Source organism: Phyllopteryx taeniolatus, chromosome 13 (genome assembly GCF_024500385.1).
Source record: "Phyllopteryx taeniolatus isolate TA_2022b chromosome 13, UOR_Ptae_1.2, whole genome shotgun sequence".
Lineage (NCBI taxonomy): Eukaryota > Metazoa > Chordata > Actinopteri > Syngnathiformes > Syngnathidae > Phyllopteryx > Phyllopteryx taeniolatus.
Window position 1 is genome coordinate 14,698,823 of NC_084514.1, and position 20,316 is coordinate 14,719,138.

Consider the following 20,316-nt stretch of genomic DNA (forward strand, 5'->3'; position numbering starts at 1 on the left):
CCCATAAGTGGAAACAACATCTTGATACAAAGCGCTATGGAAAGGTTATATTTTTTTATTATATCAATGCATTTTATTTTGGTCGCCTTTCATGTCACCTACACTGGGTTAAGACAAAATCAATACATTAACAATAAAATACAGCAACATAGTACACATTCATTCATTCATATAACCGTTCCGCTTCTCCTCACGCGCGTCGCGGGCGTGCTGGAGCCTATCCCAGCTATCTTCGGGCGAGAAGCGGGGTACACCCTGAACTGGTCGCCAGCCAATCGCAGGGCACATAGAAACCAACAACCACTCGCACTCACATTCACACCTCCGGGCAATTTAGAGTCTCCAATTAATGCATGTTTGTTTTTGGGGGGATGTGGGAGGAAACCGGAATGCCCGGAGAAAACCCACGCAGGCACGCGGAGAACATGCAAACTCCACCCAGGCGGGGCCGGGATTTGAACCCCGGTCCTCAGAACTGTGAGGCGGACGTGTTAACCAGTCTCGCACCGTGCCACCAACGTAGTACACAAGAATCAATAATAGAATAGTTCAACCCAAACCAGTTATAATGAATATAACCTAAAATATTGAAATTTGAGCCCAGACACACTAAAAAAAGCCTAGACAGACATCCATAAATAAATAACCCAAAAGGAAAAGTGTAGAATTCAGTACTACTCATTGTGAAAAGCATACCATAGGTGCTTCTACAGATGCTACATCATTTCTGTACATACCCCCAGGCAGTCTGTGAGGTGGGGCAGAGGCAGCAGCAGCCTCCTGTTCCCCCTCATCTGGCCGGTAAAGTTAATCTGTAAATGGAAATAAATAGTGTGTATCTGTGTAATAAATTGGCCGGTGGTTGTGGGAAAGCTTTGGCCAATGCTCTTACTATCTTGTTTCACAGCTGTAAACGATTAAATGAATACATTCACTTAGCAGGTATGCCAGCTTTCTTCCTTCACAATTTTCCAAGCCTACTCCTTTTTTGATAACATTTCATATCAAATCGCTCAGGTGACATACTCCATTTTTGACGCGGATTGGCTGCCACCACGCGAATGTCGCTTCTAGTTCCAACTCTCCCAACTCTGAGCAAACCAGCGAAGGAGGCGAATTTTCACGTGCCCGCCCCGCTCACGCCGCGTCAAATGAGTCATACGCGCCGCCCGGCACGGATTCGCGTATATTTGCACGAACTGCTTTGACTTTCTATGTAATCACGCCACATCCGGTGTGAACGCAGCATTACAGAGTTTCTCTGTAATTTCTCTCTGTGCGGTGGTGAGAGCAACGCTTGCTATCAAGATGGAAAATCCCATAATGCACTGAGAACTTGGGATCTGGCTGAATGAATGTCATTGCTCTTCTCTCTGGGGACAGACTGGAACTCTCTGGCAGCAATTCGCTTAATCTACATTTAGACTCTGAAGTCATCAAGCTATGTGCTCAAGCCACCTCGTCTGTGTCCTCCTCAGCGAGCCCGAGAGCAAGGTGAACGTCATCAAGGTGATCCGCTCCATCCTCAGGGAGAATGCCAGGAGGAACACGAGGGGCGAATCGGCTTTGGAGCGTGGCTGTAAGGAACGCCTGGCAGCCATGCGCAATGCTGTGCCTTCCTCCGCCAGGATGGGTGAGTGTCACAATTCGCCACAGACGCAGTTAGTTTCTCCAAAAGAAACCCTTATGGAAAACAATGGATATTGGAATAAATTGGAGGAACTTGAAGTTGTACCACTTTGAGACCCACCGAAAATCCATCCATCCATTTTCTATAAAGCTTAACGTCCTCGATAGGATCGTGGGCTAGAGCCTATCACAGTCAGTCAAAGGGTCCTTTTAGACAAAGGATCTGCGCTCACATTCACACCTATGGACAATTTAGAGTTTTAAATTGAGCATGTTTTTGGAATGTAGGAGGAACCTAAAGTACCCAGCGAAAACGCGCAAAAGCAAAGGGTCCACACATAAAGACCTGAGCCGAGATTAGCAAAACTACTAAAATGGTGAAGTCCACCCAGAATCAAAATGGCCCCATCCGGAGCATGTTGAGTTATCTACATCTAACAAACAGCCTGGCAACAAGGAAATTCTATTTTACAGCAGCAATGTGCAAAGGCGCAGCATGCAAGAAGTATACCAAAGAATCACCAATCCCAAAAATAATGCATGCACAACATCAGGCAATGAAACTGAGCAGCAGTGAACATGTCAACTGCACGTGAATAAATACAAATATACTAGACTTTACATTCTATACATATTGATGTATGAAAAATATATATAATGTGCAAGAAATATATTTTCCAAGGAGAGATTCCATTGAAAAACATTCTGGAGGAAGAACATGTTCTTGGTTGCTTTCTATTTAGCCTTTAGATCATTTGGCTTAATGTGTGAAGTGTGAAACGCACCTTCACCAGATCGTATCTTTACTTTTTAGGTCATAAAAAGACTGGAAGGCAGTGAGCTGCGTGTGTTTTACCCAGATAAGAGGACCATGTATGACTTCCATGTCCATCTTCATTCCAGGCTCCTCCAGGGCCTCCTGGTTGTGTCGGCAGCCCCTCGCAGACCTCAAGTCCGGACCGGACTCTGACGAAGGCAGCCTGAGCAGCGGCACCTACAGTCTGTCAGGCGCTCCCCTGCCCCGACTTCCTGTCCAAGAGGGCCGGTCTGGGTCGCCGCCGGCAAGTTACTCCCAGCCCGTTTCCGGCTCCGTGAAGGAGTCCGACATTCTCAGCGACGAGGACGACGACGGCTTTAGCGAGACTGCGGGCGCCAAGAGGGAGACTCTCGACGCTCAGTTCTTCCAGTTAAAAATCTCAGAGGAGCCCGTGCTGACCTACACGCCCGCCCCCCGCGTCCTGCCTGAGGGGGACGCTCCCAAGGCCGGAGCCAGACTGACGAGAGACCAAGCGGGTGCGGCAAAGAGGAAAAGCAGCAGTCTGCGGAGGAGCCAGGGGGCGCTAGTGTGCATGAAGGAACAAAGCAGCTCACTGGACGGCCACAAGGATGCGTCGTCGTCATCGCCGCCAGGCGCTGTGGACCTCAACGCGCTCCTGGAGAGAGAGTTTAGCGTCCAGAGTCTGACCTCTGTGGTGAATGAGGACTGTTTCTATGACACAGCCTTGGAGAGACCCCCGAGAGCGCGGGACAACAACCCCAGTTAGCGCTCAGCCACGGTCAGGTGGAGAGCTCGAGGCAAGTTGATTGGTGTGTAGACTCTCCCAAGGAGGGGTGGGTAACCTACGGCCTGTGGGCCATATTCCAAACATGAGTGCATTTTGTCCAGTCTGCTGTGACATTTGAAAACAAGTGCAGTTTTCACCAATATTCATATTCGCTGATTTTGTTCTATGGACTAAGCTCTAGAATTATTGCTTTGGTGCTATCGAGTTGCATCTTGATGTCAAGGAAGTATGTGGAGTTGGAGTTTCATTGACTTTAGTTCTTTGCCACAACCTTGTGGCATCTATAGGCAATTACAATTTTTTGCGTGGGGGTGAATTTCTCACAAGTTCACTCTTGGCTGTTCCCTGAATACCCACTTCAAATTCTGTGGTGATCAGATGAAGATGTTCAGACCCTTGGAAATCCTAGGAAAAACGACACCAAATCACATAATACCAATATGGCCGACTACGTTTGTTTCACAGCTGTTTAGGTTCTTTATTTTGTGTCAATCAGACACACTGGTGGCAGGCGCTTAGAAATCAGGGGTGATTTAAACCAAAAAGGTTTGTAATTGCCGGTCACATGGTGGCAAATCACTTTTTTCTATTAGACAAGGCTATGTCCTGACTAAATGAAACTTATGCCCTCAGTTCAACATAATTCCTTGGCACCAAGATGCCACAAGTGGCGGCAAAGCAATATTTAATTACAAACAATTAATTGGTGAGTTATTCAGTGAATAATAGAATCTGTTAATAAGCAAATTTGCGAAGGCTTGAACCACATGATTGGTGGGCAGTTAACTGTACAATTATTGTCCATTTAAAAAAAAAAAAAAAAAAAAAAAAAAGAACTGGGTGAAAATGATTACTTGTAAAAGCTAGTTAAAAAGTTGCAATTTCGGTAATCTATTTAGCAAGAAACATCAAGTAGACATACTTTGTTTGCGTTAGTGGGCCAGATCTGGCAACTCTGGGCAGCGGGATGAATTCGGGGATCGGGACCATTAAAATACATACATTTTCACAAGATGTTGACCAATTTTGATGTCTTTTTGATTATGTTCAGCCCTTAATAATACCTCAAATGTAAAATTAATAATAAAAAAATGCTGATCAACGTATAATACATGTACATTTATTAAGGTTTTCAGAGGACTGGTGTTATGGGTCCCATCATGTGGCCCACTGGTGATAAAAGCATCTTAGCCATGCGTTCCATCCATCCTCCCTTCAAACTCTCGGCTGATTGGCAGGTTTTTTTATTTATCAAAACGTTGGACCCTTTCGCTCAAGAAAGCAGTACATCAGTGCTAACAGATGAAGGGGGGGGGGAGAGACACAGGGACAGTTATAACACACATTTCGTTTGCGAGCGGCTCATACGGTCCCCCCTGCAGAGGCTAAAACTATGCATCAACAGAACTAACAAGAAAATGCTGGCAACAACGATGAACATATGGCAATTGGAGGCCACCTGGGGCAATGATAATCAATAATATGACCCCACCGGATGACAGCAGCCACACATGCAAAAATAGAACAAACTATTTATACGGAGAGTATTTTTTTTTTGTAATAAAGGCTGACTTGAGTTTATTTTTAATGAATGTGGTGGTTTGAAAGAAAGAAGTTTGGGGCACATTGGTTTCACTTTCTATTATGACATCTCGTTTCTTGTCACCTTTAAAAATAGCTGACAGAAACACATTTAAAAGTAGACTGAATGATGGGAAATGATGGCGCTTTGATATACTTGGAACACACACGCTCAGTGCTCCAGTTCATGGTCACATGTACACTGTGAGCAAAGATCCAAAGACCTGCTGCAGTCAATGAAATCTTTTTTCCTTCTGTATTTTGTGCACTAAAGTACACTGTTTGCCTATATGATTGAAATATTTTCCTGTACAGGTTTTAATGTTATTAATGCAGGTTTTATTTATTACTTTAGTGAAGATTGATTGTTTATAGTCTGTTTAGTTTAAGATCGAATTCACTTGCAAAAAAAAAAAAAAAAAAAAAAAAAAGGCAGGTTAATGTTCTTCTGCATAGCCTTTGGAATTGATTTTGTGAGCAGAAGAATTGTTCGTTAAGGCTGCTTTAATGGTTTAGAATGACACATTTTGTAAAACGATTTGTATGTTTATATGCATCTTTTGTACAGACTGTTTTCTACGTTGTGTATTCTTTTTCTAATTGATACTGGACAACTTAGAAATGAGGCAGAAATATATTTGCAACAAATTCAAGTGCTATTTTTTTTTTGTAATGCAACCTGGATGGAGTTGAGGTACTTTCTAAGGCAAACCACTAAAGACTATTAGTCTATTATCATGCCTTCAGTGCTAGCATACCAATGAATGTGAATTCCTCCTCCTGATGAATTATTTTCAAAATAAAACTTATCTGTGAACGGTGCCGTCTTTGCCTCCGAGTGTGTGCATATTCTACATTAATTGCATTGACATTTTGGAGAACATCACTTTCATTTTGCTTTAGTCGCTTTGGTGACAGTCCCCTGATGAGAACATCATTGGATGTCATAACATGCACAATTCTCCATCTGCACCACCAGTGTGTTATCCATCAAAAAGAAAATGTAAGACTTTATTGAAACATTGACTATACAAATATGAGTTGCATTTAGCGCAATCTGCTCGTTATGTTTTTCCAATACACAGCCTGCTGGAATTTATCCAAAACATATTGACACTTTGAACATTTTCGCGTCTGGTGTACTCACTTTTGTTGCCAGTGGTTTAGACAATGGCTCTGTGTTGCATTATTATGAATGGCAGGTAAATTTACACTATGTTACTTTAGATCGGAGCAAATCATGATTTCCTCAATGTTGTCCCATGAAAGGATATTTGCAAAAATGTGAGGGGTGTACTTACTTTTGTGTGTAGTGTTCATTACAGTGAACATCTGCAAAGCCTTTAACCACTGCTCAATTCCTGCTAATCTGCTCTTATCGTCCAGTTGGTGGTCTTGGATGCATGGAAAAAAAGCATCAAAAATGCAGGCCACTGCCAGATGGAAATGGCAAGACTATAAGAGCAGAGCTTTGTTTTTCTTTCTGCTCTTTCTCATGTTTAGTTTGGTTGCTCAGGGCTTGGTGGCATTGCCTGTGGCGTGTTCGTCTGCATTCCTCTCCGCTTGGCAAGGTGTTTCAGCCGGAGCTCTTCTCGGAAGTCGTAGCCGAGCAGAAGTGGCTCCCGGCTGCACATGTGAGCGTAGACGTCCGCCAGTGCCTTAAAGTGGGGGATGCTGAGTTCGGTGGGGCGCAGGGTGGGCTCCACATCTGCCTTGCACATCAGCTCCTCTGTGAGGGCGTCGCGACACGCCTCAGGGAACAACATTCTGGGAGGAGGGAGAATCGAGAGGAGAGGCTTTGATATCTCAATGACTATACATGTTTAATGCGCAAATAGAAGGAAGGAGTACTCAGCAATTATTAGAAATTTGCACATTTATTTGAAATCACACAAAGAGCTCATTAATTGTTCACCTTTTGCACTTTCGACCTGCAGCACACATTAATTCTCAATCAATCAAGTCAATGGTGGAACCTGTTCTGTGTGCTGTATGCCGCAGGCAGTCAAAGATAAACGTAAAAGACACGGTTGTCCTTGTATTTTTTTCCTCCCCCTTTCATTTTGGGTATGATTTGGACATATTTGAGGCCATCATCACATCTTACGCTTTGCAGTTTTGTAAGCATATCATTCGGCGTTGCAAAATTGCTGCCTGGCAAGAAGTTTGAGACACTTCACGGCTGTCATACTGCCCCAACGCATCGTACAATTTGTACCTATGGGTAAAGCTTTATCACTCTCCAAAGCATCCACTGAATTGAGCTTTTGTTGATGAGTTTCAGTGCAGCCATCTGGATAGACGGTCCCTAGATTTGCGCGAATGCCTGGACTAGAAGTGCGTTTTCATCAGTGCCGGTCGTAACGCTGCATGGTCTGAACCGGATTCATCCAATGACTCTCACCCGTGAGACATTCCCATTCTCATTTTTTTCTCACAGTTTATCCAGTTAATTATTCAGTATGTCCATCCCTAGTAGTCAATAGCCCTGGGCGCATATTCGCCAGTCGGGTGCCGCTTCCGCCAACACGTTGACTATTATATAAAATCTGCTGCCTCGTCGGTGACTAATAAGTGCTGCTCTCGTTCCCATAGCCAGCGCTGTGTTGATTTCTGGGCTTCTCACAGGCACGGACGGGGGCGGCTGGCCCGTGCACGTGAGCGCGTTGGTGTGTTCCTTCTGGTTTTGAAGCTCGCGTTTTTGGTCAAGTTCGGTCAGAGGATCTTCCGAAGTGTGCGAGACGAATTACAGATGAGGTGTGAAACACCGCAGCCAGATAACACAATGAAATCAGCACTCACCCGATTCCTCGGTGGCAGTGCTTCCTGCGGAACTGGAAAACATTCCTGACGACTTTCTCCACCAGTTTGAAGGGCTGCTGGATGAGAGGCTGAACCAAAGGGGTGAAATGAACAACTCCAACGTCCACCTATGCACACACACATACATACAGCGGAGAATATAATGTTGACCTTGAGAAGAAATTGCAAGTGGGAGTCGGCGTTTTGGGGTGTGAAACACACAATCGTGGAGAAAGGTTGCCGGACTAAACTGATAAGTGTAAAGTGAGGAAAAAGGATGACACAGCGTGGCTGGCTGCCGAGTTGTCATAGTAACACCACAGACCAAACACTGAGCTGTCTTTTCTGTGGCATCGTTTTTTTGTTCACCTTTCGAGGCTGACTCGCCTCTTCTTTCATGTCGTTATTTATTGAAATAAAAGACACAAAATACACGACTGACTAAAACTGAAAGGTAAAAAGGTAAAGGTTACGAAACTTCACCCCTAAGCCGTACACTGTATCCCTAACATTTTATGAACAAAGTGTAAAAAATAACACACAACATTTGAATGTTCTTAATTCATTTGCTGAGACTGCCCCCCCCACCCCCCTAGCTTGACCCCGCTGACCTTTACTCACACCACCAGACTGATACGACTTGTATGCCATTTTCCAATTCAATGTATTCTCTGAAAGACTCACACCAGCGGATCATGACTCAGTCGAAAGAGACACAAATGGAGAGATGAAAGTGAAAATAAACAACTGAAATATTGCAGTTGCACAAGTGTGCACACCCTTTTATAAATGGGACATGGCTGCGTTTAGTATTAACCGGTCAAATTCATGTTAACGGGGAGTCTACACACAATTTCAAGTGCCTCTGATTAACCCCAAATACATTTCAGAAGTTCTAGTAGGCTTTTCCTGACATTTCTCTCTTTCTAGCAAAAAGAAATGTTTTTCTCTTTTTTGTCTTTTGGGCTAACACTGACAGATATTTGGAACTGTTCATAATTCCCTCCCCTTTGACTAAGTTCAGTTCCAGCTAAGGAATACAGCCCCAAAGCACGATCCTGACGCCACCATGCTTCAATGTACCTATGGCGTTCTTTTGGTGATGAGCAGTGCTGGGTTTGCACTAAACGTACCTTGTGGAATTGTGGACAAAAAGTTCAACCTTGGTTTCATCGCTCACTTTCCCACATGTTGTCAGAGATTTTGTTATGGTTCAAGTCTTAATTCTGAACACAGTCACATCCCAAGTTGTTTCAAATCATTTGGTTTTACTTTCCCACTCGAAAAGATATATATATATATATATATTTTTTTTTTTAATGCAACCTAGTTATGGGCCACATTAATGGCAGAAAAAAAGGTTTTCAAGTGATTTATCTTTTTTACAAAAACCTGGCTTTTGTCTTGTAGGCATCCACTGTAGGAGAGATTATCCCAACCCACTAAAACTAATCTATTAACTCACTGTCGATTATCTTCATAGTCTATGAGGGACATTTAGTCAAATGCCAATCAATGCATCTCTAAATTTAGCAACAACAACAAAAACAGCCCGTGACAAAATTAGTTGACAGCCACAATTCCAAACGGTAGTTTGATGACTATTTGAACTTCAGGAGACAACTCGGAATTGTACGACTGCTCAAAGTTGACTTGACAGAATTTTGTCCAAAAGGGTGTTACTTGTGGAGCTCCCTGCGCACGTGGTCCTCACTGCTGTTCGAGCACGACAACTTGTGGAGGTGTTGCCTCTCGATCCTTCCCGTGTCAGCCCTAAGCTGACATGACACGCTGTTGAAGAAGTCGTGACAGACTCGGGTCGGCAGAGCTGCTTTAGGAGCTCTCTCTTTTACCAACAAGCGCACACTCGCCGCTCTCCCTCTTTCCCCCTCTCTGTCGCTGATCGCTTGTTTTCCTCTAGAGGATCATCTTCCTTCATCTTCCCAACACCAGAATGGAATCCTCAGAAGACAATTTCATAATCCCACATCTGGGCATTTGGTGGCCCTTTGTAAACAGTATTTGACATGAATGTTATAGCTTAATGGGGATGGCGAGAGCACACAATCCGCGCGCGCACGTGTGTGTGTGTGTGTGAGACCCAATGGCCTGGCAAAGGCCGCGCACAGAGGAGCTTAGCACTCGTCGGTCCACTGGGTGCGCTCTGGCTAAGCACACACACATCAGTGGTATTAGTCATCATCATCATCATCATCATCATCATCATCATACATTTCATTCCCTTTAAGGGCTTTTCGGTTTTGGGTGCTTTTCAAAGATCCATTAGAGAAGAAATACATCTATAACTTAGTGTTCCTGGATTGGAAAGAACTTGCAGAGAGCTGAGTTTAGTCCTCCACTCGTCACGCAAACGAGCACCTCGCGCACCCCTGAAGCTTGTATTCTTGGATTTGGTGACTCATCCATTCGCAGCTGGCCTTTATGTTGCTGGAGAGAATTAGGTGAGGAAAAGCAGCGTGGTCCAAGGAATCCTATTAAGATGTTTAGATTTCGACGCAAACAATTGTGGCTCCATTTAGCTGTGCTGGTAAACCACAGTACTATCTCTTATGACATCGATAGATAGGCCTGTGTAGCCTCACTGCAGCATGAAGTGGAATAATAGGACAACAGTGGTGGAGCCGAATTGTCTGACAGCTCAGCAAAGCGATGCATGTGTGGAGTAAGCTCCAAAATGGTTTTCTTTAATGCGGCATCTTGTCTGCCACATCAAGTCCAATGCCGCAATCAACTTTGTTTGTCAACATCTCTTTCAGTTCAGAAAATGCATTTTCAATACGAAAGGATGAGCAGCAGATGTCGATAACGGTGACCCGGAGCACGGCTCGGAACAGCAGCGAGCTTTATCGGAATGAATTTTTCCACCTGTCGTGCACAAAGGAGGGATTTTGTCTTGAGCATATACTGAATATCTGAATTGCAAAATGCTTCTATCAGTGCTTCAGCGATGCAAGATCAGACCACCATCTGTTCAGGGGAAGCAATAAAAACGCATGCCTTTAATTCCACCCTCTGCTGGAATAATCGGGCCATTTATATTCTACCCTCCATGATTTAAGAGAAGAGCGCAGAGAAAAGTCGATATCAGGACGACACGCGCGGCGGCATTTCAGCCATCAGCTTGTCCATGTCACTTTGCTATTATGATTTATGGCTGGCCTTGCTACACAGCTTCACGAGGTAGCTCTGTGTAATATATACTGCGCCCCGCCATTAATCCTCCCCTCATAACCTCAGCATGCAAGGAAACGCCACTGTAAATCACATGCCGCCACCTGCCCTGAAACGTATGGTGCTACGAACATGCTTACGCTCCATTTTGCCTCAGTCAAAGACTATAGAAATTGTGTGAACGCAATTATTGTGTGTAGGCTTGTGCAGGCAAAAACTAGCGACTCATCTAAATGAGTATGTTCTGTAGGAATCGATGCTAAAGCTCAAGGAAATTCTCAGTAGCCTTGACTCTTAGCATCGAGCTAATTTGGTCTTTCAGTGTTGCTAAACACATATTCTTTGGGTTCACGTCCACATGAAAAGGGGTTTTCCATCCATCCATTTTCTGTACCGCGGGCGTGCTGGGGCCCGTCCCAGCTATCTTCGGGCGAGAGGCGAGGTACAACCTGAACCGGTCGCCAGCCAATCGCAGGGTACATATAAACAAACAATCATTCGTGTACACATTCACACCTACGGGCAATTTAGAGTCTTCAATTAAGCTACCATGCATGTTTTGGGGATGTGGGAGGAAACCGGAGTACCCGAGAAAACCCACGCAGGCACTGGAAGAACATGCAAACGCCACACAGGCCAGGCCAGATTTCAACCCGGGTCCTCAGAACTGTGAGGCAGATGTGCTAACCAGTCGGCCACCGTGCCGCCTATTGGTTTGACAGTACTTTGAAAATGTGTAGAATTCTATTGTTAGAACAATAATAAAAAGGCAGAAAAGATTGTGACTGGTAGAGCTGCAAAGATTTGTGTGTGCATTCTAATGCTCCGTTTACAATGAACAAGTTGGGTTGAGATAAAATGAACTGTTGCAATTGCTCTGATAGTGTTGTTCGATTGGTCAAGCATGAACGTTATCATTCGCGCGCCAAACTAGCTGACCAAGACCACCCTAAAAAAAAAAATATAAAATAAAAAAAAAAGAGAGAAAAGAGCAAGAACACCGTATGTGTGCATAAAAGCCTTTAAACGTTTGCTGGTGCATCACATGTTCTTAATGCAATATGGTGCATAGAAAGATTTGCTGGAAAAGCAACAACTGACACCCAAAGGCGACAGTAAAAACTCAGCCTGACAGCAAGGATTCCCACGGTAGAGTGATTGGAAAGGCCAAACATATGGAAGACGGTGGCCATCTGTCTCATCGGTCTGTTTTTATCGGTAGCTGAAGGATTTGAAAAGTCCAACATCCTCATAAACACACATTCTTTTTCATTTCATGTTTGACCTTCCCAAAGTTCAGTGGGGACGTCTATTACTGCTTTGCGCTTTTGTTCTCCCATTCCCACCTATATCACGATGATATTTCACTCAGCGGTGTGTGAGCGAGCTGTAATTTGTCACATCCGTCTAACGGAAATGGGATGGCAGAGGCCCAGGGGCGCAAGGCACCTTGGAACCTGCACCACCAACACTTGCGCTTACATAATGAGTGGCATTAAGAAAAAGGAAGGGGGAGGAAAAGCTGCGAAGCTATTTACAGGAAGACAGGAGAGAATACGTGGGAGAACAGCTCGCCGAGGTGTTGCAACCGAAAACCAAGACTTCGATGAATCATGAAGACACCTTGAGAAGACAACCCACACATAAGCACAAAAAGGCAGCAGTCGAAGTCGCCTAATATACAAGTCTGATGTTGCTTGAGGGCTTCGGCTTCCTGAGCAGGCACCCGGCGTAGTTCCCATGGAATGGCCCACGGCGTGCACGAGGACAACAGACCGAATCAGCTCCTTTGAGAACTGCTTTCCTCACACAATCTCTCAAAAAATCTGTCCAAAGTTGTTCATCACAGGTAACTACTTTCCACGGACTATTCAAACCTCTCCGAGTCCTTCTTGCCAGTTAAGGAGTGCAACTTTTGCAACTGGCAAAATGTCAGAGTCACATTTTTGGCCAGGCCGTGCTACAAGGCTCCGCTCACATAACATAACGCCGTTGCTCCTTTGCTCTGAACGAACTGTCTTTCCGAGACGAGCGAGGAAACCAATTACACAAGGAAATGCTAATTGAACGATAAAAGACCCTCATGCGGGTCATGCAATAGCGTGACTGGTCAGGCTGTGCTGCAGGAAGACTGGATGGAGAGCTTTGCTGTGAGGTGATAAAGAAAGACTTTTAAAAGCCTGTGAAATCTTCACACATCTGCACCACCCCACTGTATGTTCAATGCATTTTGCTCTCTCTCTCTCTCTCTCTCTCTTTGCACCTTCACCCGCCTTCCTTTTCGAACCTATTTATTTATTTATCATATTCCCCATAGAGCAACACCAGTATCAGCACTTAGGCTCTCATCAGTTCCAAGGAGACAGGTCACGTACGTCTGCGCCTGCAGAAAAGCGCAAAGATTCTTTTTCCGGGAGCCGCGGTAGCGCAGAACTAACACAACATATTTGAGGCAATGCGATTTGCACCATCTAAGCATAATTCAGATTGAATATTTAGTCTCTTCAGGGGAACTGAAGAGAGGATTGGGCCATACCAAAAAAAAAAAAAAAAAATCGATAGATGAACAGATCAATTCCTAGGAACTGATCTGAAAGGAATAGCTTGCAGGCTGCAGCTTGAGAGGAGTTGGAGAACTGCTTTTGCTGATATGGCCATGAAGCACAATACCAAGAAAACACATCTGCATGCCATATGGCATCAGTCTATTGGTCATGTTTGCGTGGACCCTCAATTTGTCCTCTTTGTCACTCAGCAATCCCGAATGTTCTTGTCACACCCTCCCCTGTTGTATGCCTCTACTGAAAAGAAGAGAAAAGCAGAGACGTACCAGGAAGCAGCTGGGAGGTCAAGTCGCCCACTAACTGATCCCTGATGAAGACGATTCCCTAAAGTAGGTTTGCTTCTATCTGTGTTGGAGTTTCCATGCGCCACAATGAAAATAAACATGAGTTCTTTTATTTAAATGCACGCCATTTGGGCTTCAATACAGGTGTAGAATCGTTTTATAGTTCAGGTATAGCAAACAAGGTGAAGCTGTATGTTGCATTAATTGTAATATTCCAGCGCAATAAATATATGAATAACTTATAAGGGAGTGATTAGATTTCGGAAAATGTTAAACTTGCAAACTAAGTTAGTAGATCTTGCGCATGTGCGCGTTTGATTGAGAGTTGTTGACAAGCTGCACGGACACACACACACACATATTTCACACTGACAGACGCACACACAACACACAAGAAGGAGAGAGAGGAGAGGGGGCGGGTTTGTGGGGTGGTGGGGGTGATCGAGAATAGAGAGAGCGCCAGAGCACCGCGGCTCTTCCCCCCCCCCTCCCCAGCAGGCTCCGGTCCAGCCTGTGTGGTCCGTCAGGCTGGGGTGTGCTCTCCTCCGCTGTTGCTAAGGAGATGGACGTCTCGAACGGAGCTGCGGCCCGGGCTGAATTGTCCACGTCGTCCCCTCCTCGACAGCCTGTCGTCATTCAGCGTGCAGCGCGTGTATATGTGTTTGCCGGAATCATCGCGAACAACGTGACGCGTCAGCGGCAGCCAGGGTAAGACGCGATCGTTTCAGCAAAAGAAAGCGATCACTTCCCCATTTGGGACACAAGACAATTAACCTAATTTGACTAAAAAAAGATGTAATGCCGGAATCAGGAGACTGAGAAAGTTAGCAGTGACTTGTGTATTTATTGTTATATTACTTATGCGAACGGAATGCTTTTTTTGCTTTTAGAAACTGACTGTCGGTAAAAAGTACGAAAAGCTAAGTGCTGTTAAAGACATTGAATGAGTATTAAGGTAAGGGCACTGCAGCTTTCCATCTACATAGCCGCTGAGCATTGCAAACAGCACAATGTCATGTCTCCCTCTCCAGTATCAGCACTGTGTAAGGCACAGGAGAGGAGAGGACATAGAAAATGCACACATGCACAATACATCCCTTTGGCTTACCTAGGGTCAGGCACAGTCAGCTCTTATTGCTCGTCCTTTGTTTCCAGCCAGTAAAGTGCGTCTGTGCGAGCTGAATGAGGGGAGAGAGGAGGCAGTGCCAAGGCAGCCACTCTGTCCCTTCTCTCATTTGTGTCTCCCTCCTCCAGACCAGTGGAGCTGCAGCCGAGGAGCTGAAGAAGCAAGGGTTTGACTGGCAGCCGCTTGGCGTCCAAGGCAGGGGAGAGGCACGGCCGCGGCGAGTGCCGGTCAGCGAATGTTACCTGGCGAGGACGTCGACGTAGGCTTGCGAACGGAGCATGGCGTCCACAGGCATGCAGATATTTGGATTTGTGCTGGCGCTGTTGGGCATCATGGGTGCCATGGTGGCCACTCTGCTGCCCAACTGGAAGGTGAGCGCCGACGTGGGCTCCAACATCATCACGGCCATCTCCCAGATGCAGGGACTGTGGATGGACTGCACATGGTACAGCACGGGAATGTTCAGCTGCACACTGAAATATTCCGTGCTTTCACTCCCCGCGTACCTGCAGACTGCGCGCACCACCATGGTGTTGTGCTGCGTACTGGCAGCCATGGGCCTCTGCCTGGCATCCCTGGGACTGAAGTGCACACGCTGGGGAGGGGGCCGGCGTTCCAAGCGGCACGCGGCCATCGCCAGCGGCGGGTGTTTCGTCGCAGCTGGATTTCTGTGTCTGGTGCCTGCTTCCTGGTTTACCAACGAGGTCATCACCAACTTCTTGGACTCCACTGTGCCCGAGAGCAATAAGTTCGAGCCCGGGGGTGCCGTGTACGTGGCCTTCGTTTCCGCCGGGTTCCTCCTAATGGGGGGCTCCATCTTCTGCATGTCCTGCTCGGGGAAGAGGCACGGCCCCCAGGACCTGGTCCTGCTCCCCCCGCCTGACAAATTGCTACTGCAGCAACAGCAGCAACAGCTGCTCCAACAACAGGAGCTCCAGCACCAGTATTGTTCTCTCTCCCCGCTAGACAATAAGACTGGCTACAGCCTGCAGGACTATGTGTAGGAAGGCAGTGTTGTGTATCCGCAAGCTTACAGGCGAGGGGGAGGAGTGGACGATCACAGCTTATGCTTGAAGAGAAGGCTGTGCTCCACACAGGTGGGAAAATATGAGAGGGAGAATAACTATCTCCTGCTTTCGTGTCTTGCGCCTGTCTTTCTTCTGTTTTTGCAAGCACAAGCATCGGGGGTAATCCCTGAGCTGCACCTTGGAACAAACAGATTGAAGTCGTCAGGAGCACAGATGAGGTGCTGCACAATTGAAGGGAACCGCTAACCAAAAGCAAGACATCCTTCATCAGTAAATCACCGAGAGGGTTCCTTGGGGAGTGGATTAAGCAAATAGGAAGGATTTTTTTTTTTCCCCCCCTCGCCCAAGGTTTGAATCGAAAGAAAAGAAAACACAAAAGCAATCAGTTAGCTGCTATTTACAATCTTTTGGAGCTCTCTCAATTGACAACAAACGCAGTAGGTGGACGTCCTTTCGTAAATGGCCATATTTTTGTTTGCTGTTCCAGTGACTTTGATGTCTTGCCGCTAAGCATGCTCTGTGTGGCGCCTGTCTTGTGTTTTAATACAGCGGGATGTTCGGTCGAAGTCTGAGACATAGTCACACAATATGCCTGTGCCTGAAAAAGCTGTAGAGACATTAGCGTGTGCTAAGTGTTCAAAGAGGTGGAGACGTGGGCTGCTGGGCAGGATTTGAGCAAATGCAGACAAACAGATGCCTGCTCTCCTCCTCTCGGCAGGTGCAAATGTGAGCGAGATGGAGAGAAACGAACACCAAAGAGAGATTGAATGCATGAGCGGACCATGTGGGAGTGCGGTCGTTATCATATTGCCCTCCTGAAAACACCCCGTCGCTAAACTGCCAATTCTGGCCAATGTAACCATTGCTGGGACACACACACACACACACACACCAGCGCCTCATTAGACATGCACTCCCCCACTCCTTCACATACTTGTGTGTGTCCTTACAGACACAGTAAAGAGACACACACATGCTGGTTTTTGCATCTGTTTTCACCCCTACCATCCTCCTCCATGCTACCATGGAAACCAAATTATTGTCTGAGGGCTGGTGCTTGTCAGCCAAGTGATTTGTTTGTGGTAGGACATCTTTTTTTTTTTTGCTGCGTCCCATTGTTCCATAAGCTTCGATCAGAGCCTCTGCGTACACAACTTAGTCTAATCCCCTTTATTAGCCAGTAAGAAGAGGCAGCATCCATGTTTAATTGTTTAGCCATTTATTTATTTTTTTGCTCAGACACATTTCGTGGTAAGAGTGGTATAGAGGCAAACGTGAAGTCTCAAGTCTCGTTCGACTGGCTGACTATGTGGCGGGCAGCTAAAAAAGGTTTGAGTCATTCTCCATATGTGACTTGTTTTCCAAGCTTGTCAGCATTGAGACTGCACCTGCACAAGGTCTCAATGTCTTAAATAGGAGCCACTTGACTGCAACCCCCCCAGCAACACACATGCACATACACACACTTTCTCTGTCCTGCTTCCGTCATTCGTCACATGGATGTGATAGCAGAACTCTGATACGTTAAAAGCGTGACCTAACACACACACACACACACATACATACATACATACGCTCACCGACTCAAATGTCAGGGGCACTGTTGCGCCTTCACACATCCATGTCCCACTGTGCGTGTACTGTTTTCTAAAGCAGGAGTGGAGAAACATTGGAATTATAATTGAGACAGGCTTTGGCAGCGATGCATAGGACCGCACAGATCCCTCCTTCTCTCTCATAAACACACAGCTTTCTGTGGAGCGAGCAGATGGCTAAGCCACGCTCGCCACCTGCAGGTCGATGCCGGCGCACCGCGAGGCGTCACCGTGGGCATCATCTCCAGTCCTGGCAGCCCTCCGGGACCAGGTTTCTACGCCATCTTGCCCCAGCATCTCCAACAGAACTGGCCTGCTGACAATAACTCCGTGCCCAGGCACCAGAACCAATGCAATAAACAAAAGCGCTAAGAATGTGTCATGTCATCAACTAATACTGACGTTTTTGCGTTTCAAGAATGTGCCAAATACTGTAGTCTCATGATGACATTTTATTACTATCCGGAATCCTTTATCTTTATTTTTATAATGTGTTGTTTGTACGTGAATTGTACATTAGCGAATGCTTTATGGATTTATTCTGCCAGACTCAGTTTCAAGTCAACTAGATGCTTGTGTGCAGTCCAGGGCGGCTTTCGAGGGTTATTTCAAATCCTCTTTATTCCTGATTTCCCAAAGCACAGAGAGATTCACTAAGCATGAGTGTAGGGAGGACATGAGTGTGGTATTTTCTAAATACATATTTTCATTCAGGAGTATTCAAGGGTCTGTGGCAGCTGTACAGCTGTACACAAGTATCAACGTGTTTGTTTATGCTGAGGGACTTAGAATTTCCTTAGATTGTTCCAATAGAAGATACAATACCATGATCATACCATATCTTCTTTATAAGAAGAGTACTCCAATGCACCTTTTTTGTGTTACTATTTTGAGAGTAGTTTGTTTCAAATGGTTGAGCATTTCAAGCTCCCTGCACCAGTACAAACACAACACAAGTGGCACTCTGGAAGAAAAAAAGGCAATGACGTCTGACCGCTCCAGCAGGGAGTTACGAGCTAGAGGTTCCTCTTTTTTGTGTGTCTGTGCAGCTTGATATCAGCACGCAATTTCATTAGCTTAGAAATGGCCCGAGTGCAACGTGGTCCTAAGAATTTAAAGAGTTACAAATGTGCATAGAAACTGTACCAATATATTGATTTATCTTTTTTGATAAACCGCAGCTTATTTTTGTGGACGCTTTAGCACTTCTTACTTTGCCAGAGCATATTTGTGATGATGAGCAGCTCACAAGTTCCGAAACAGTCGTCTCAATGTGCTTGTGCAAGTAATTCTATTTTCTACTAATAAAACTATTTTATGAAAGCGTCATGCCTTCTGGGTATATGTTACATGTGTGGCTAACGAGCATGAAGACGGCAGTCACCCGTCCTGCCAAATGTACAGATTGTGGGATGGTACAGACTGTGCCGAGCGCAGCCGGCCGGCCAGGCTGCTCTTACACAGCGCAGCACCCTGGGGAGCAGCGACATTGGTTTGACTGTATGCATCCATAATACATCGCCATGTGCAAATGGGTTTTGAAAAAGGAATTCTACTCAGAATGTCGCACCCAAGCGTTTCCGCACTGAGATGACAGCATGAATAATAACCTTCCATGGAGTTATAGGGAAGTAGAGAGAGATTCATTTCGCATTTTTAAAGCACTTTATTAGTGTTTTATAAATGTGTTTTTTACGACAAAATATATTTTAAACCATAATTAGATGGTAGGAAGAAAATATGCTTGGGTCAAGTTCAACTACATTTGGACTTTCATCCATCCGCGATCTGTATCGCTTGTCCTTATCGGGGTCACGGATGAGCTGGAGCCTATCCCAGCTGAGGCGAGGTACACACTGGACTGGTCGCCAGTCAATCACAGGGCAAACAGTCAGTTTCTGCAATCAGCAGCATTCCATATAAAATATAAATAAGAAAACATAAGTCAACAACTCACTAACAATTCCAAATAAGTGGTGCCCCTACAACTTAAGATGACTGTTACTGTAGTGTCCTGCTATTTTAGTAGACAGGTTAAATTCGGACTCATAAAGAACAAAATATGACGTTGGAATGCTATCATTTACCTAATGGGGAAGCGGGAGGTAAGCCATGTACTTAAGTATTGATGGTATAGAAATCAGAAACATTGCAGAGATGTGAAATGAATACGAAAACATGCAACCTTGCACGTATGAATGCTGAGAGTGAAGATGTTGTTTCACTGAAATCGGTCTCTGTTCCACTTCACACGGAGCATTTATCATACAGAAATTCAGGGTTGGCGCTTTAATACAACTGATCGCAGTTTGACCAGCATCAAACTGAGAGGAAATTCCTGAAACAAACATGGAATATTCACGCTTCTCTCACATTCTCCCACTCCTCGTGGTTATGCAAAAAGAGTGCAACTCAAATAGCTGCTCCTCTCATGGGGAAAACACTAATCAGAGCTGCTCCTCGGTGTATTTAACCTACATTCTCCATCAAAGACTCCCACCTTGAGTTGCCACAATGACATATCCAAACATGAACTTAAACGTGGGGGCGGTGAGCGCTCGACACTTCCAAGCAGGGGTTAATCTTACATGGGCCCTTTCTTTTGAACATACCCCCCACATCACATTTGCACATATCTTTATTTGCCTTCTTGATCTACAAATAACCTTTGCGATAATGTGGAGAAACGGAAAGAGTAGGGGATAATGAGGCACAGACGGCACACTACCACCATTCATGCTGGCTGGGCTGAGACATCCGCGTGTCCATTTCCTGTCAGCGCAATGGCCGAAATGCAGTAGAAAGCTACAGTAAATGGCCTTTGTGTGTCACTGAGCTTAATGTGCCGCTCACTGTTTTGGACAGCCGTTATGCTTGTGAATGATCATACTCGAGATATAATGTTCTTATCGATGCTGAGAGAGAGGGGCGTGGAGGTGGGGGAGAATGA

The 20,316-nt window shown here is 45.4% G+C and overlaps 3 protein-coding genes across 11 annotated transcripts in view; 2 read left to right on the plus strand and 1 right to left on the minus strand.

Annotated features, from left to right (window-relative positions):
• The window catches only part of tiam2a (TIAM Rac1 associated GEF 2a), an 84,523-nt gene extending 78,926 nt beyond the window's left edge, over positions 1-5,597 (plus strand). For 7 of the 8 annotated variants that reach the window (XM_061794276.1, XM_061794279.1, XM_061794274.1 and 4 more), the window contains 2 exons: positions 1,479-1,633; positions 2,533-5,597. In XM_061794276.1, the coding sequence (XP_061650260.1) occupies positions 1,479-1,633; positions 2,533-3,173 (796 nt within the window). In that variant the 3' untranslated portion in view covers positions 3,174-5,597. Of the gene's footprint in view, positions 1-1,383; positions 1,634-2,532 lie in introns of those variants that run through there. The other variant, XM_061794282.1, reaches the window with a different exon arrangement.
• Positions 5,598-5,772: 175 nt separating this feature from the next.
• The window catches only part of tfb1m (transcription factor B1, mitochondrial), a 29,422-nt gene continuing 14,878 nt past the window's right edge, over positions 5,773-20,316 (minus strand). The window contains exons 7-8 of one of the 2 annotated variants that reach the window (XM_061794296.1): positions 7,578-7,705; positions 5,773-6,542 (exon numbers count right to left, since the gene is read on the minus strand). In XM_061794296.1, coding sequence (XP_061650280.1) covers positions 6,275-6,542; positions 7,578-7,705 — 396 coding nt within the window. In that variant the 3' untranslated portion in view covers positions 5,773-6,274. The other variant, XM_061794298.1, reaches the window with a different exon arrangement.
• Positions 13,862-18,692, plus strand: LOC133487551 (claudin-20). The gene is made up of 2 exons (XM_061794299.1): positions 13,862-14,325; positions 14,872-18,692. Exon 2 carries the CDS (start codon positions 15,022-15,024, stop codon positions 15,745-15,747), a length of 726 nt encoding a protein of 241 aa, XP_061650283.1. The 5' UTR covers positions 13,862-14,325; positions 14,872-15,021; the 3' UTR covers positions 15,748-18,692.